The 17,592-nt window shown below is 45.2% G+C and overlaps 1 protein-coding gene across 2 annotated transcripts in view; it reads right to left on the bottom strand.

Moving 5' to 3' along the window:
* Positions 1-17,592, bottom strand: part of SMYD3 (SET and MYND domain containing 3) — a 775,649-nt gene that overhangs the window by 96,175 nt on the left and 661,882 nt on the right. For both annotated transcript variants that reach the window (XM_045297858.1, XM_004699962.4), the window contains one exon: positions 15,277-15,451. In XM_045297858.1, the coding sequence (XP_045153793.1) occupies positions 15,277-15,451 (175 nt within the window). The remainder of the gene's footprint in view (positions 1-15,276; positions 15,452-17,592) is intronic.

Below are 17,592 nucleotides of genomic sequence, written 5' to 3' on the forward strand. Positions count from 1 at the left end.
TGGTACAAACAAAAATTGTTTAAACAGGTCTAAATAATCCTCACTTGCCCTTATTTTACTATCCACAGACAATGTACCGTCAACAGAGAATGAATCCTCGGGTACCATATTGTCTCACCTGTAATTTGGCATTTTCAAATGGAATGGTTTTCTGGTTGCTTTCTTTAACCCCCACAGCCAGAAGTAAGTATTGTGCACGGGGAGAGAAGACCATTGGAATGGGTCACACCCTGTCATCCAGCACAGCAGGTCCTTACACAACACCCCTATGCTTCTCAGCCTCCCAACCCAACTTTTCCTCCTCCAACTACCCAACTTCCGCCCGGGCACTGGCTGATCGTCTAGTTGGGATGAGTTCTGCCAGAACTTTTGAAATTCACTGAACTTGCTCTTTCAGAACTTCATTCCTAATGAATCACTCTAATGGTTTACTGCTGCTTCTTTCTCACGCCACAGTCTTTAACAGGTTTCAATTTCTCTTTACTACCTTCACTTTTCTTTCTGAACTGTTTATAGGTCTTTCTACAGGGGCACAGTATGGTGGTCTTCTGGTTTGTCCAGCATCCACTCACAGTCAAAACTTTTGAAGACTTCCTGTCTCATTCCAGTAAGGTGTTTCTAGACAGACTGTCAGCACTTCATTCCCTTTGGTCCAGTGGACGGTCTCATGAGACATCTGTTCAACATACTTATATTTTCATTTGGAGCTGAAGGACCAGAAACTTTTCTTTCCAGTTACAGAGCTAGAAGCATGTAAACCGGGGACCACTGTAAACCATCTTCTCTACCATATTGTGGAGAAAATCATCAGTACTGGGGAAGGATGAGGTCAACTCCGAGGAAGAAGCTGAGCTGCAGGAGACATCTAGGGAACAGGGAGGGAAAGACAGAGAGGGACAGGTACCCACTGAAGATGTAGACTCATCTCTGTATTTGGTCTTGTCAGATGTGCCCCTGGTTTTGAAGTTGTGTAAGCAGTGAACTTCCTTTCTTGAGATCAGGTAGTTCTATGGGGTTTTTTTTTTTTGCCATTTGTAAGAGAAATAATTTTGATAAAGTCATGTAATAGGAAGGAAGGATAGAATAGTGCTTACAGTCAAGCAAATATGACAGAAGCTGACTCAATCAAAACCAAAAAAACAAAAATAAATAAGCTACATGAACTTGAGGGCTGAGTCTGAACTCTCAGTGGATGGGGTAGGGGAGGAGGGAAAACTAACTTCCTCCTCAATGCGGTTACAAACTTTAGATTAGCAAGTTGCTTGGTCCACAGCAGACTCTTAATAAACAACAGCAATTACTTTGCAGGGTAAGAAAGTTGAAAGGTAAGGGGAGTGCTTAAAGTACTTTCACCTATTCCTCTTGAAAGATTATATTAACAAATAGCTGGCAGATGCTTTTATGATTGTTCAACCCAATTTATCTTACTTTGAAAGGACAGTACAGGGGCATTTCCCATTACAGGTAAGAACAGATTTGTTCGTCTTTAATTCTGAACGACAGTATTGTAGTATGATTGGTGTCCTTTGTGTGCTAAGAACCATTTCCATCATACATTTCACTCTTTGCTGAACAAGGTGCTGTCAATTCTTCCTCATTGCTTCCCAAGTCCTCACCCTCTGCCCGGCTCCATGGTTACAGCAGACTGCTTCCCTCTTCCTCCAGTTTCCTAGCACCTGGATGAGCCACTTTCCTGGAATATTCTAGCCAATATGCTCTCATAAGCTCAGAGCTTTTGACAAGTCCAAAGGATCTTTTTATTGTTTAAAATAACCTGGCTATTTCAAAAGCCATGGATCTATTATCTTGGGGGGCAACTGGCTCCCTATCTTTCATTTCTTTCAAGGGCTTCTTACTGTCCTTTACAAAGGCAATCACCATTCTCCGTGAGCTATTAAATTTATGAGGTTTGACAAATCAGTTTTATTTGTGCGATTTAATGAAAGCTCTATTCATGTATCCTTAGAGAATTTCTGAAAACTCAGTATGAACTACACTCAGAGCACGCAGAAAAACAGCATGTGAGTGTGACTTTTAAAATCACAAAACATGTACTTTGCCTAAAATTAAGTTGACTTTAATCAATTCTTCTTTGAGCTTTGCAAAGTTACGTCTATTCCCATTCTCTGGGCCTGCCTGATCTTTCTTGGCTTCCTATAGGAAAAAATGTGCCCTGCCTACTTTCTATTCCAAGAGCATGAAAAAGAAAAGAGATAGCTACTCTGTAGCTGCAGGGGCAGTCAACCAAGAGATTGATTCAACAGGAGAAACTCAATGTATCCCCAAAGACTCCCTAGGATTTGATGTCCTGCTCTTCGGGTACAATTTGTTATAATAAGAAACTGGAGATTTCCTGTCAGGAAAGTCAAAGTGCTCAGTAATGGCTCATGAAAGTTAAAAAAAAAAAAAGAAGTACAAGAGAAAAAATTTTATTCTGGAAATGCTTCCATAAATAGGAAAACAAAAGACAACTTCTTAGCGCACATAAGCTATCCATCCATGGTGAACAAAGACCTCCAGGTTTTCACATGCAGATGTTTTTTGCTTTCTTGCTCCACAGGGATATAGTTTACAGGGTATCAGACAAATGCAACCCAGAAAAAGTATTTTTCCGACTTCTGTTGGGGTGACCTCGTGATGCACTGGGTTATACGTTGTGCTGTTAACGGAGAGGTCAACAAGTCTAACCCACCAGCCACTTTCTCCAGTGAAAGATGAAGCTCTCTGCTCCTATGGTTACAGTGTCAGAAATCCAAAGCAGCCTTTCTACTCTAGACCACTATCCATCAGTTTGGGGTTCTGTTTGCCCGGCCCAGGGCTCAAGAGCAAAAATAGGTGTTGAAATGGATTACGCCGGTCCTTGGCTATGGGATTTGAGGATAAAATAAACTTGGCACGTCTTATCTACCTAGAGTTGTGGTAACATAACAAGAATATCACAAATAGATGTCCTTGACAAACAACGATTTGTTCTCACATAACTTCGGAAGCTAGAAGACTAAATTCAAGGTGCTGGCTCTAAGGAAATAGTTTCTATCTCTCGGGGAAGTTTTTCTATCTGTGTTGACTCTGGGGGAAGTTTTGTCTCCTTTCAACAATTGTGGCTTTGGCATTCCATTGAGATCTCTTGAGGTTTTCAGTGCAGGGATCCTAGGTCGAAAGGACATGCTGGGCTCCTGGCTCTTCTGTTTAGTGATAGTCAGGTCCTTCTGGCTCTTCCTGCTTTTCTCACCCCACCCTTATTCAGGGCACAGGTTTGATCTGATATACAGGGAGTTTCCTGTGGTATGTCCTGCACCCCCTTTTATTGGGGGTGGGGGGGGTCACATCAGATCACGTGATGGGAATAATCACATTATTACAAAACAGTCAAAACACTGAGAATCATGGTTTAACTAAGGTGACACATATTTTGGGGGACAAAATTCAACCTATGACAGTATCCCCATCCAGGTGATTCCAACTCCATGCACAATAAAAGAAAACAGTGCCCCATCCTACGTCATCCTCACAATAAATCCTATGTCTAAACCCATTGTTGTGGCAACGTGTCAATCATCTTGCTGAAAGCTTTCCGTATTCTCCAGGGTTCTCTACTGTACCAAGCACGATCTCCTTGTCCAGGGTTTGATCTCTCCTTAGAATATGCCTAAAGCCCATGAGACAGCATCTTCAGCCATGCTCACGTCTAAGGGACATTTTGCCTGCACTTCTTCCAGGGAAGATTTGTTCACTCTTCTGGAAGTCCATGTATGATCCATATTCTTTGCAAACATGATTCTGATGTACTAATTCTTCTTCAGACTTCCCTAGTCATCACGTAGTTTACATGGACATAGGAGGCAAAGACAGTGACTTGTGTCAAGCACATCTTAGCCCTCAAAGCGACATCTTTACTCTTTGATACTTTAATAAAGCCGGACGCAGCAGATCTGCCTACTGCACAATTTCCATTGTTTTTCTGCTCATCGTTATGTTGTTTATTTGTCCCATTGTGAGGATCTTTGTTTTCTTTACAGAGTTGTAATATTTGATCTTCATCAAGAAATGCTTCAAGATCTCTTCCCTTTCAGCAAGCAAGATATATTATCTGCTTATCGAAAGTTGTTAATATGCCTTCCCCAAGTCCTGATACCAACCTCTTCTTCACATAGCCCAGCTTTTCAAATTACTTGCTCAGCATACAAGTAGAATGAGAGTGGCAAAAGGATACAAATCTGACACCCACTTTTTCTGGTTTTAAACCAGGCGGTGTCTCCTGGTTCTGTTTGAACAACTGCCTCTAGGTTTATGAGTAGGTTCCTCATGAGCACAATGAAGTGTCCTAGAATTCTTGTTTGCTCCAATATTATCCAGAGTTTGTTATGATTTACACAGTCAGATGACTTTGCATAGTCAATAAAAAACAACACATTTTTCTGGGATTCTCCGCTTTTCATTCAAATTAATCTTAGGTCAGCAATAATACCCCTTGTTCTATTTCTTCGTAATCCTCCTTTCATTTCTGGTAGCTCTGTGTTGACATGCTGCTGCCACTGTGCTTGAATTACCTTCAGCATTTCATTGGGTCCCCTTCCTGTGGAATGGGCACACACATGGACAGCTTCCGGGTCATTGGCGAGGGACTCGTCTTCCAAGTTTCTTTGTATAGACAAGCCAATGCCTCCAGCACTACATCAGGTTGTGAAAACATTTCCATTGGTAGTCTATGAATTCCTGGAACACTATTTTTTCACTAAGCCCTTCAATGCAGCTTACACCACTTCCGTTAATATGATCATTTCTTGATCATATGCTATCTCTTGAAACGACTGAGTGGATAGAGCGAGTCTGTGCGCCTTGGTGGTGCAGTGGCTATGAGTTGGGCTGCGATTCACATGGGCAGTTGGCAGGTGGAAGCCACTGGCAGCTCTACGGAGAAAGACTGGGCTTTCTCCTCTCAGGAACAGCCTTGGGAACCCACAGCGGTCTCTCTGAGTCAGGCTGGACTTGACGGCAGAGAGTTGGTTTTTTGGCGCTCCCTCCATCGTGCCTTGATGTTTGTTGGGTCATTCTATTTTGCCCATAGAATCCTTCAATATTTCAACTCGATATCTGGATTTTTTCTCCAGTTCTTTCAGCATGAGATATGCTGAGTGTGTTCTTCTCTTTTGGTTTTCAATGCCAGGTCTCTGCACAGTTAATTAAAAACATATGTCTTCTCAAGCTACCTTTTGAAATCTTCTGTTCAGTTATTTTCATAATATCTTCTAGTTGCTTTAGCTTCTTCACATTCTAGACTGAGTTTCAGAGTCTCTTCTGAAATCCATGTTGGTATCTCTCTCACCCCTTTCCTACATTTTAAATGATCTATTTTTTTCTTCTTCTTCGTGTATGTTGTACTTGATGTCATCTGATAGTTCATCTGGTCTTCCATAACTAATGTTCAATGAATCAAATCTATTTCTGAGATGGCCTTTACATTTAGGTGGGATATACTAACTTTTGTGTTTTGGCTTATCTTCTAGCACCAGATCAGTCAATGTTATGGCTAATCATAAGGCTTTCAGTAGCTAATTTTCGTAAGTGGACTGCCCTTCCTTCCTCTTAGTCTGTAAGCTCCACTGAAACTTGTCCACCCTAGGAGACCCTGCTGGAATTTGAAAGGCCTGTGGAATAGCTTCTAATATCACAGCAACATACCAGCCACCACGGGACGATCACTGGCACAAAATCCTGATGGGAAGTAAAAGAGGGTCAGAAATGTAGACTCCATGCAGTGTCATGCTGTCCTCCATGATCCTGGACAGAATGGACAAGCCTCAGAGGACTGGCATTCTCAGCACTCCCTTGCCACATATAACCCTGGGGCTGTCAGAAATGCCGCTGCCCCACAGATGCATAGATGTTGTTGCTTTTTAACCACTTGCATCAGCTGTAGATGGGGCTGAAGACCCTGAAAGTGCTTTTGCAAATTATCCTTCAGGCAGAGCCTGAATTATATATATCATTTCACAATAAAATTGGCTGAAGGCTTAAATATTTGATGGAAAGTGGTGTCAAAACAGATGTATGAGGAGAAGAAGAAAAAAATGAAAATCAAAAGATTACACTCCATAGCAGTTTCTTCTGGAATGCTGGCTTCTTTGGAAAAGGCACCCTAGGTAACACATTCTCAAGATAGCAGGCTGCACACAGACAGTCTCTAGATTTAGCCCAGCCAGGGAGTCCTCAAAGTCCAAGCACACTGTCGCTGGCTGCTCAGTTAACTCAACCCAAAGGGAAGCCCTAAATGCAGGAAATTGTCTTTCCAAACAAGACAGTTGGGTTCAAGTTCATGAAAACTAAGAACAGAAGCAGCCACTCTGGGACTGTTTCTCTCTGGAATCAGAATGGCCGTTGTTGCCAATCAAGAGACAGTGGTCTGGGCTGGCTTTGGCTTTCATAGGGCAGAATGAAATAGGGATTTTAGCTCTAGGAAAGCGAGAAGCAGGAACTTCGGGAAACCACAGACAATAACTCCTCTACTGGAGGTTGTAAGGCAGTAGAATGGTGAACAAAATCTTGAAATAAATCAGTGGATCCCAAGAGCCACTTGATCCACTGAAAAGAATCCCTGTGCTTCACTGGTCAGACCTGATTTGGTTCAAGAATTCCTCCTTGGCTTCTCAAATGTCCATTTTCCTCAAGATGCCTACTTAGCTGGCTGCTGAGAACTGTCTATCAACTCCACCAGAGCTAGGCCTTTGCTTATGTTACTTACCACTGTTCCCAGGGCCTAGTACAGTGTCATAGCTCTTGTTAGTATTTCCCATTGAGTTGGCCCCACTTAATGGCAACTTATTGCATACCAGACCAAAACGTTATCTGGTCCTGTACCAGCTGCACGAGTGTCTTCCAACCTAATGGGCTCACCCTCCAGCATTGTGTCAATCACTGTTCTGATGTGATCCATAGGATTTCCACTGGCTAATTTTCAGAAACAGAATTCAGGGGATTTCTATTTAGTCCATCTTAGGCTGGAAGCTCTGCTCAAACTTTTCTACCATGGTATTTGAAATACTGTTGACACTGCTCTAGCACCATAGCAACAAGTCTCAAATATTTTTGTTGGGAAATTGATGAAGTGCTTGAACTAGGAGTTCCCATCCAAATGAACCCTGATGCTGTGAATTGATAAATTCATGTAATAAGCTGTTCACTAAGTCTGAAAGCTGAGGAGGCATTTGTCAGTCCAAATGATCTCCTAGCTTGGCTTATAGAAAAGGCCGTCTTCTGCTTCAGGGACACGCATCAGATTGAGGTTCTTACAAATACCAGATTTCCTAAAGAACCCAACTTGCTAGCATTGATGCAGACTTGGGTCATCAAGACAATTGGAAATGGGGTCATCAAAGCAATTGTAGCGTGGTAGTCATCCTGTGGATAGGGAGGTACAAGCAGCTTGGTTTTCCCTTATTCAAGGAGAATGGGACGATGGTCTAGATGGCTACATGGTGCTCCTGGAGCGGGAGTAGTCGTAATGAAGCAGAAGACAGAATCCTCTTCCAGACGCTCCAGGGGTCAGAGCAGACAAAGACCACAGAGCTGTATGGCCACCAGGTGACAGAAGGCAAAGCCTTCACACATGGTCTGCTCATAGCAGCGTTACCTTGTTCCTCCCCCAGGGGAGGGAGGGCATATGCCAACAGGACCTGATCATTTTGTGTCACCGCGAAGTCACGGGGGAAATAGCCAGCCTGGACCACAGCTTGATCTGTGAGACTGCTGGGTGGCCCAAGCCTGCTCAGATCTGTCTGCTGTACTAGCACTTGGTCAGAATGTGGAGCACTTGCTGAAGTGGCAGAGGCTGCAGGTGGAAGTAGTAACAGAGGGGCTGCTGCCTTCAGGAGAACGTACTGGCTCAGGTCCTCCTGCCTTTCCTTTCTTGGAGGCAAGTTGTGCCATTTCCAGGTTCAGACTGACTTGATTTCCCTTCTAGAACTAAGACCAGAAAGCTAGGCCATTGAACCACCCAGCACAGATGGCCAGGGAATCAGACTCTCCCCAAACATATAGGTGGTATCTCAAGCAAGGGTGTTATGGCTAAAGTGAAGTCAGGCTGTCGTAAAGGAATGGACCAGAGAGCGGAAGAAAAGAAATCCCCATGTCTCTGCTTCCTCCAGACAAGCGCAGCCCGGGGACTTGTTTCCACCTTCCTACCCAAACGCTCACGCTAACTCTGGATTGCCCAGGCCTCGCAAGCACGGCTCACTCTGGGTGAGCTAAAGCTGGTGACTTAGTAAACAGCCCGGTAACTGAGCTGTGGGCGTGGCGCGGGTGCAGACGGCAGTGGCAACAGCAGTGTCTGTTGTTATTGCTGTGGCTGAAGCTATTTGGCTTCTTCCTTCGTCCTTGATCATCTTATTTTTCCTGTTTCCTTTTGCTGTTTGTCCCGTTTCCAAATTAAGGTAACCCTTTGGAATTAAATTGAATGGCCTTATATTAAAAGGGCCAAATTAAAACTGGATGTGGAACAGGTGCCGCCCCCTCACTGACATGCAGGGGGCACTGTGTCTGGTTCAGGCAAGGGGTTGTTACTAAGAAATCATTCTTGGAGAATTCGCAGCCAAACAAAAAGGAATCCTGTCACTCAGACACATATACACACAAACCTATGCATAGCTCAAAAACCGTAGGCAGGGGTTATACCACCGAAGGCACTGTAATTGAAAATTACAGCTTGGAAGAGATGATTAAATGGCTAAGCGATGATTGTTTACATCATTAAACAATAAATAGAAGATCTGTTCACATATTGAATAAGAAATTTCTGTAAACTTGTCCGTCGACACTAATGGTAGACAAGGTATCTGGAGAGAAGACTAGATGTAACTCATTTGCTTATCTCTGCTTCTGGGTGGTATAAGATATGCATCATATTATACATGAGGCCTGGATTTTTATACCTTTTGTGATCTATATCATAATAGATATATATTTTTTGAGTCAGTACTGAGTCAAACCTATGGGTTTCTGAGACTGTAACTGTTTATAAGACAAGAAAGCCCAGTCTTTCTCTCGTGGAGCTGCTGGTGATTCTGAACTGTCCACCATGCAGATGGTAGTCTACTGCATAATCACGCCACCACTAGGGCTCCCTACACACACACACACACACACACACACACACACACACACACAGAGTATATATATATATATAGTATATGAGGCCTGGCTCACATATATTCTTTTGGCCTTTTCCTGTGAGTGTGCCTGAAAGTTCCAAACTAAAGCCAAAGACCCAAAATCTCAGGAATGAAATCAACTGACAGACATACTGGCATCTACCTAACCACATCTATAGGAAACTGAGAGCTGGGGGAACAGCAGCAGCAGGGACAGGTGAGCCCTGGGTGCACGAAGGCACAGACCACCATTCCGAGTCTGCCCATGGAATGTGTGCCTGGCAAATCCACCTGGCTCCTGCAATGGGGGGTCATACTGATTGATGGCAAATACCCATAGAAGAACAACTGTGTACCTTCGAAGAACAGCCAGCTTGATCAGAGTAGCGCAAATTACTACTGCGGTAAAACTTCACATTATCTTAATGTTATCTGCCAAATCTTCCGAGGGAAAGGTGTCTTTTTAAAAAAAATAGCAACAAAACAGAAGCTGACGCAGCTGTTGTGCAGTTACTGCCATCTCTGAGTTAGACACATGTGACTCGTGACCATGTCAGGTACACAAACTACTGCCCGCTCTTCCCCCACCCCCCGCCCCTTCTATTCTCACATCCGTCTGAGCTGGCATCTCACCCCATCAACGTTCCTCTCCTGGAGGACCGATTTCATGCCCTCTCCTGTTTCCCTGGTCCCAGCACAGTGAATGAACTTCAGCCAGTGAAGTTCCACCGCATAAACACTCAAGCCCTTTGTCATCCTTGTTCTTCCAACTCTTTCCCACATAACCCATATGCACATCACTGACACCACCACAAAAATTTCATTTATGGACAGCAAAATCCATACCAACAAATCCAATCCTATACGACGCAAAAAAGGGCTCATCTATTTCAAAGTGAACTCAGATGAGATATGATACAAATCAGTATTACACGTTCCCACACTCTCTTGGAGAAAGAGCCCTATGTTGGAGAAGAGGGAGGAGTACCATTTGTCAACAGTTATCCAGATTTAAAATGAACATGACTTGATTCAGGAAGCTGAAATTTGTGGCATTTATCATATGGCTCTATCTTATGGATCAGGAACACAGGTACACCAAGATACAAGTGCATGGGCATTAAATGTGGAGCTGTTTGACATAGAAGACATACATGGGAACAAATGGCACTGATTTTAAAAGTATGGTACATTCATGAGATGGAACATACATGTCTGTTCAAAAGAATGAGGTAGACATACAGGAGCTGATCTGGACCAATGTCGATAGTAAAGTGAAAAAATCAAATTACCAAACATGGGATAAGGTGTGATCCCATGTATATCTTCGCTCTGTCCACCGGGGAGAGTTCACAGCTTACCCTTCCTCATCCTCTCCCTGACATCCCTCCACATCGCATTTAGTAGAACAAAACAGGGACCCAGCTTCTTCCCTGAAAAGACAGAACTCTCTGAGAGAGACTAGAAGGTGAAAGGCAGAAGGGAGAAAGAGGAAGATGTGGACAGCGGATGGAGTAAGATAGGAAAATAAAAATAATTTATAAATGATCAGGGGTTCACGACGGTGGGAGGGTGGGCGAGGGTGGGGGGAAGAGGCACTGATACAAAGGGGTCAAGTAGAAAGAAAAAGTTTTGGAAATGATGATGGAACCAAAGTTTTGGAAATGATGATGGCAACCTATGTATAAATGTGCTTGGTGCAATTGATGTATGGATTGTTATCAGAGCTGAAAGAGCCCCCAATAAAACGATTTATTAAAATTTTAAAAATAAATAAAACCAGAGAGAGAGAGAAGTGGGAGAGCTCTGGTGGGCGGTTTTGAGGGGAACAGAGTGGACGAGGTTGAGTCTTTGAGTGTGTGTGATACTAGCCAGGAAAAGAAGTCAAAGAAATAAAGTGTTGGTTTCTGGTTTTAGATGCTATCATGCATTATTCATGAACTCTCCATGTATATCTTTGTGAGATGCTGGAGTATGGGTAGAATAACTTATTTGCTTTCAGTTCTCTTTCTCACACTGTGGCATCATGCTAAACTGAACCCTGTGAGCCTTTGGGACCTATTTAGACCCACCACTCACCCGCAGAAAACTTCAGGACAGAACCAGCACTGGTCACCTGCAGGGAGTGCGACACAGAGTTTGAGAGACATTGATGCGACGGCAGCGCGTTTGAGTTGTGAGTTCTCATGAGGAAGCCCCGGTGTTAAGTGGCTGGGCATTGGTGGCATGGTGCGAATGTGCTCAACCTTCCCCTACAAATCTTACCAAGCCTCCATATCGCCCTATAATGTTCTAGTTCCTAGAAAAAAATAATTCTTCTTCTATATAATTCAAAATAATTTACATACACTTTTGGATTGGTGCTGTTGTTTTCTCTCTTTGGGGGGGGGGAAATGGATAGGTGGTCCTGGTGATGTGACATTACTGGCTGGCTCAACTCTCCTGGCCTAGTCTGAGAACTTAACAATGCTCATGAGAATATCTTTAACAGGAAAATGAAGTCCAAGTTCCAATCTACCAATAAGCCAATGAACTTTTCCAACTGGCTCAGATCTGACGAAGGACAGGTATGGAACAGTCTGACGGTATTTTCATTCTGTTTGGCGTCCACATTGCTCAAGGGTATGTGACGGGGTAGACCTCCCCCTGGGCCTGTACATAGAGATTCTCAGAAGAAACATAACGAGCATACGAAAGAGTCTACATTCTGTTGTCCGCGAACAATGTCCAGTTTGTTTGATGAAACACCAAAAACCCGGCATCGTCTTGTCTTGTCAAAGGGACTTACTTCTCATGAACCAACATAAAACTAGGAAGAGGGGAGCTGAGCCCGATGCAATGAACTGAAGAACATGAACATGTCAAACACAGGTATTTTCTAGGGTAGCAGTTAAAATGTAGCCAAGATCAGAAGTAACAAAATCACCACTAGAAACTTGACAGGGGACCTCCATGGAGGTGTTGCAAACAGTATATTAACCTTGTAAAACTGCTACAGCAGATGGTAATCCAGTCACCTCTTAGTACCTCATGTCTAGGGAACTGCCCAGGTCCTTGGGAAGGGTGAGCACAAAGCCCACTTATGGCCCGCAGATGGCATGCATTAGCTGACAGCGCCCCGTGGGAGCTGCTCAGGGCACACGGGACGGGTGAGAAGCACTGCTCAGCCACCGTCTCCACTTCACATTCTAGAATGGTCAAGGCTTGGAGTGCACCTGCCTCATTTGGACACATCTCTTTGTTGACATCGCCTGAGATGAAGGGGAAAAAGGCGAACTCTGACAGCATCCGCTCCTCCCATTTCTCTGAACGCGGTTGGCTCTGGATTATGTATAGCCCTTCTACCTACGACAACTTGGGGAGCAAAAGGTTCAGCTCTCACTCATTTGCAATGAGTCAACACAGGTTGGATTTCTTGAAATTCAGAACACTGCAGAGTAACTCCTTAACAAGTTCCCAGGAAGCGAGACTCAAGGGAGGTGCAGGGCCTAGTCACCAGCAAGACGAACTTGAGTGTGCAGTTACAGAGAAATTACGACGTGCCCAAATGTATCCAAAATAGTATGGGGTGTATTCGGGTAGACTTGATTACACTTATAAGAAAGGTCTTTTTGTTTGATGCAAGTTTAAGTTGGGTAAGTGAGGTGCCAACCTGGCCAATAAACGCATGTGGGGTTAATTGAAGGGCAGAGGGATAAATGGCTCGGTGAGCTTCGCATTTCCAGTTCTTGAGTCTCTTTCTTTCTGATGGTCAGACCAGGGTGCAGCTGCCTTAGCCAGTTCCCTGCTTCAACTGGCAAGGCTCACTTCCTACAAAACATGCCTGAGGAGAAGCCACATGGACCAACCCTGATGCAGCCCTGGGTGCTGGAGCAGCCTTGTGGAGACCCCTGCCAGCACTGAGATGCTTACACATTCACTGACTCGGCTTTCCGCCTGCAGTCGACATCATTGCGTATGTTTTGTGAGATGGAGGAGGACTTAGTGGATTGGTGTCAGACATATGGGTTAATGCTGGACTTGTGGGCTTGGGCAGCAGTGGGTTGGGATGTTTTCTTGATGTGCACTTAACCGTTATATAAAGCTCTCTTATACACGAGTTTCAGTGGATTTGTTTCTCTAAAGTACCCAGACTAATACAGTAAGCAACTGTTGGTTGATTAAGGGGTAAGTAATTTAGAAAAATCAGTCATTGAAAACCCTATGGAGCACAATTGTACTATGACCCACAAGGAGTTGACAGGTACTGGAATCAATTCAGTGGCAACTGGTTTGCTGGTAACAGGCCATCAGAAAAACCATGCTGGAGTTATGGGAAAGAGGATTCAAACATGCATGCAGGTGTGTGACCTTCTGCTGGAAGCAATGGACCACTTTGAAGCTTTGTGCTTCAGCGCGGACCCAGCAGGTCACCTGCATGTTGGAAGGGAGAGGAGGCTGAACAGGAAGAGTCAGGGTACCTCCTGCGCTAGCCTGCAGAGTGGGGCTGGCTGGGGCTGAGGGGAGCCTGGAGGAAGGAAGACTTTCTCAGTCTGCACCTCCTGGCAGGAGTCCATCCATTCATCCAGCAGCCTCTGGTCTGGCTTCCTGAGACCCCGCCCAGGAGTTCAGAGAGGTAACAGCCACCAGGGCCTGCCTCTCCTTACAACACCGAGGTTCAGAGAATGACGCCTTATCTCTTTGTATTCAATTCTAATTTTCTTAGAACCCACAAGATTCATCATACTGAATAGACATTTTACTGATCATGGGAAAGTCTACAGTCCAAGCCCTCAAGGCAACCCCTTCAAAGTTAGATTAAAGCTGACTCACAGTCTAGATGCCAAAGCGCTTCACCCACAAAGCAGTGCAGAAACCACCCACAGAAGTTCTGAAAACACCCTGGGGTCACTGTGGTGCCAAGTCTGGCCTGTGGATCTGTGCCGTTCACTTGGCTTCCCCCTTTGCCACTGTCTGGTTCCTCTGTGCCTCTGGGCCAGGTCTGGCTTCCTTACCAAGTGCCTCATTTTTGGTTTCCTATTTTTGTCTGATCAATCAGATCCTGGATTCCCCTCTGCTCTTGTCATGTTGACCCTGGTGCCGGCTCCGCCCAGCTGTGGCCCGAGGCTCTTACTCAAGTGGGAACAGGCAATCACCTGGGCTCTGGTTTCCTCATTCACATCCCGCCACCCTTCTGCCTGTCCTCCCATGTTTCACAGGGCTGGATCTGGATTCACCTTCTGCTTAGCCTCTCTGGGTCAGCATCATGCTGGTATGGTCTACAGAGCCAGGAAATTCCGTATCTGTCCAGAGTGGTGCGCCTGCTCTCCAGGGACATATCTACAATGTGGGCATGGGCACGCGCACACACACACACACACACACACACACACACACCACACGCACACTTTCAGGGCACCTCTCTAGCAGTGACTTTGTTCTGTGGGGGCAGATTGAGAGTGTTGAACCTCAGTGTATGGCATGTAGGTCTCTGTACTCCTTCCCACGAATTGACATCAGTTAAGCTACGTTTATAGCCCACTGCCAATCAGGGTCTCAGCACTGAACTCTCAGCCTTAGATTTCAGCACAGCCCTCCTCCATTCCCCAGTCCCTGGGTTACAAGAACATCTAGGGACAAGCCCCACTGGGCTGGAGGACCCGAGGCCAGTAAAGAAACTACTCATCCCCAGAAGCTCCTTGTATGAAGAAATGAGAGGTGCCCAAGTGCCTGGGTCATAAGGTGGTTTATAAGGGCAAAGGGCTCATGGGAAAGCAGCTGACCCATGGTAGGTAGCCCCACAACTGGCCATGCCCACCGACATCAGCAGAGGCTAATGGCACAGGCTCCCGAGGTCTGGGACCCCTGCTCCCCTCCCAGCTCCCACCCCGTGTCACTGCCAGCCGCACGGCATTGTAACCACCCGCTCCGCCCCGAGGCAGCACCTCATTAGTCTCAGCACACGCACAGTGCTCGGCGCACAGAAGGAACTTTACAAATTTTGAATGACTGCATAAATGAACCAACAAAGCAGGGTTGGGTTTTACCTGCTAATTGAGAAGTAGCCGGTAACACTCGACATGAAGTAGTAAGCAACGGGACTTCGTGACGGCATTCTTCGCCTTGACCCGAGCCTCCTCCCAGAACTTACTTGTACGGCTCCATGGTCCGGATGCCATAGCACAGCGCCTCCTCCCACAGGCCAAGGTGGATGCAAGCGTCCAGGGCGCAGTCAAGCACCTTCAGCTGGTAGATGTTGATGTCGGGAAGCCGCGCCGAGTTGCTGCTCACAATCGACTGGCATATTGCCAGCACCTGTTCCCACTCTGATGAACCGTAGTTAAGGATTCGTTGTCTTCATCAAGAAAAACACAAACACGAACTGAGAGTCTCTAAAAGGCTGCGGAGCTCCCAGGCACAGTGTGGTGGGGTGCGGGGAAGCACCCGTTATCGGCACGGATGAGCTTCCTTAAAAGACATTTGCAGAAAGCAGCATCGCGGCTAAGCAAATTCTGTTGACATCAACAACGCATCTTCTAAGTGGGCCTGCACTTTGGGGGTTACATTCTCCCAAGAACCCTTCTTTGTTTAAACTTAGCCATGAAGTAAATAAATGCAGCTGTTTATTAAACTGGATGAAAGATGAAATTCACTCAGTTTAAAAGTATGGGATCTCTTAACTTATTTCAAAACTGATATGAAATTGAGGAGGTTTTAGAGAGATTCCTTTATTAAAAGGAGGAGCTTGTGTTTGCTCCTGTGCCAGTTGAATCTTAGGCAGGAATTGAATCTTGTGTGTAGTATACATACAAACAACACACACATGTAATGGAGAGGCAATGTGAGGACATTCGTTTTTTGCTGAATCTCATGCCTACAGTTTTAAAGCAAAAGTGATCCAAACCTACACTTAATCAAATAAAGGTTAATATATATGGTTTATGCAAATCAACTGAACACAGGGAAATTGTGTTTCAAAAGAACCCGCTATCAATTTCCGGGCAACACTGCATTTCTGATGATCGTGAGTCAATGCCTTAATCTTATGGGCCCTCATGGACTCCCCACTTTTTACAACTGCCACGCATGGTTCTCTTCAGCGGTTCTCAACCTGTGGGTCGTGACCCATTTGGGGGTCAAATGACCCTTTCACATGGGTCACCCGATTCATAACAGCAGTAAAATTATAGTTATGAAGTAGCAACAAAAATGATTTTATGGTTGGGGGTCACCACAACATGAACTGAATGAAAGGTGTATGGCAGGAGGAAGGCTGAGAACCACTGTCTCAGAGGCAGGGGACTAGGGTTATAGGAAGGGTAAGCTCCCCATGTCCCCTAATCTCCCCTGTATATTAGTCTGGGTTGACTAGAGAAGTAAATCCAGGGATACCCACGTGTGTATAGGAAAGAGCTTCATATACAAGAGAAATTGAATATTGCAAAAACATCCCAGCCCAGTCCAGATCAAGGTCATATGTCCTATACCAATCTACAAAGTTCTCTTTAGACTCAGGAAACACAGGCAATGACTTCGAATGCAGGAAGATCAAAGGTGGCAAGTCTTGTGAATCCAGCAGCGTTGTGATATAGTTAAAGTTTATTGTGCCAAACTGGCTGATAAACACGTGGGGTTAATTAAAGAGAGGAGAGATAAATGGCTCAGTGAGCCTCGCGCTTCAAGTTCTTGGGTCTCTTGCTTTGTGATGGTCAGACCAGGGTGCAGCTGCTTTAGCCAGTCCCTGCTTTAGCTGGCAAGGCTCACTTCCTGCAAGACATCCCCGAGGTGCAGTTCTGGGTGCTGGAGCACCTGTGTGGAGGCCCCTGCCAGCACTGAGATGCTTACACATTCACTGATTCGGCTTTCCTCCTGCAGTTGGCGTCATAGTGTGCGTTTTGTGAGATGGAGGACTTTGTGGATTGGTCCCAGCCATATGAGTTAATGTTGGACTTGTGGACTTGGGCAGCACTGGGTTGGGATGTTTTCTTGATGTGCACTTAACCTTTATATAAAGCTCTCTCTTATACATGAGTTTCTGTGGATCTGTTTATCTAAAGTACCCTGACTAACACACGTTGTAAGCATCTCAGCGCTGGCAGGGGTCTCCATGTGACTCCTCCAGCTCCAGGCTTTGGCTGCCATCAGCCCCAGGGAGTGAGCAGAGAGAGAGTGTGTCTCCTGCCTCCAAGGAGGAATACCGGTGGTTCCAAGAATCCTCAGGAGAAAGCCATACCCACACAGACGCCTCATTGACTATGACCTCATTGAAAGGCTAGACTCCACCCCTTCATTCTTTTTAAATTTTTAAATAATCATTTTATTAGGGGCTCATACAACTCATCACAATCTGTACATACGTCATCTGTGTCCAGCACTTTAGTACATATGTTGACTTCATCATTCTTACGACACCCACTTTCCACTTGAGCCCCTATTGTCAGCTCATTTTCCCCCCTCCCTCCCCCCT

The sequence above is a fragment of the Echinops telfairi genome, unplaced genomic scaffold, assembly GCF_000313985.2.
Source record: "Echinops telfairi isolate 266 unplaced genomic scaffold, ASM31398v2 ScPeMD7_7424;HRSCAF=8462, whole genome shotgun sequence".
Classification (NCBI taxonomy): Eukaryota; Metazoa; Chordata; class Mammalia; order Afrosoricida; family Tenrecidae; genus Echinops; species Echinops telfairi.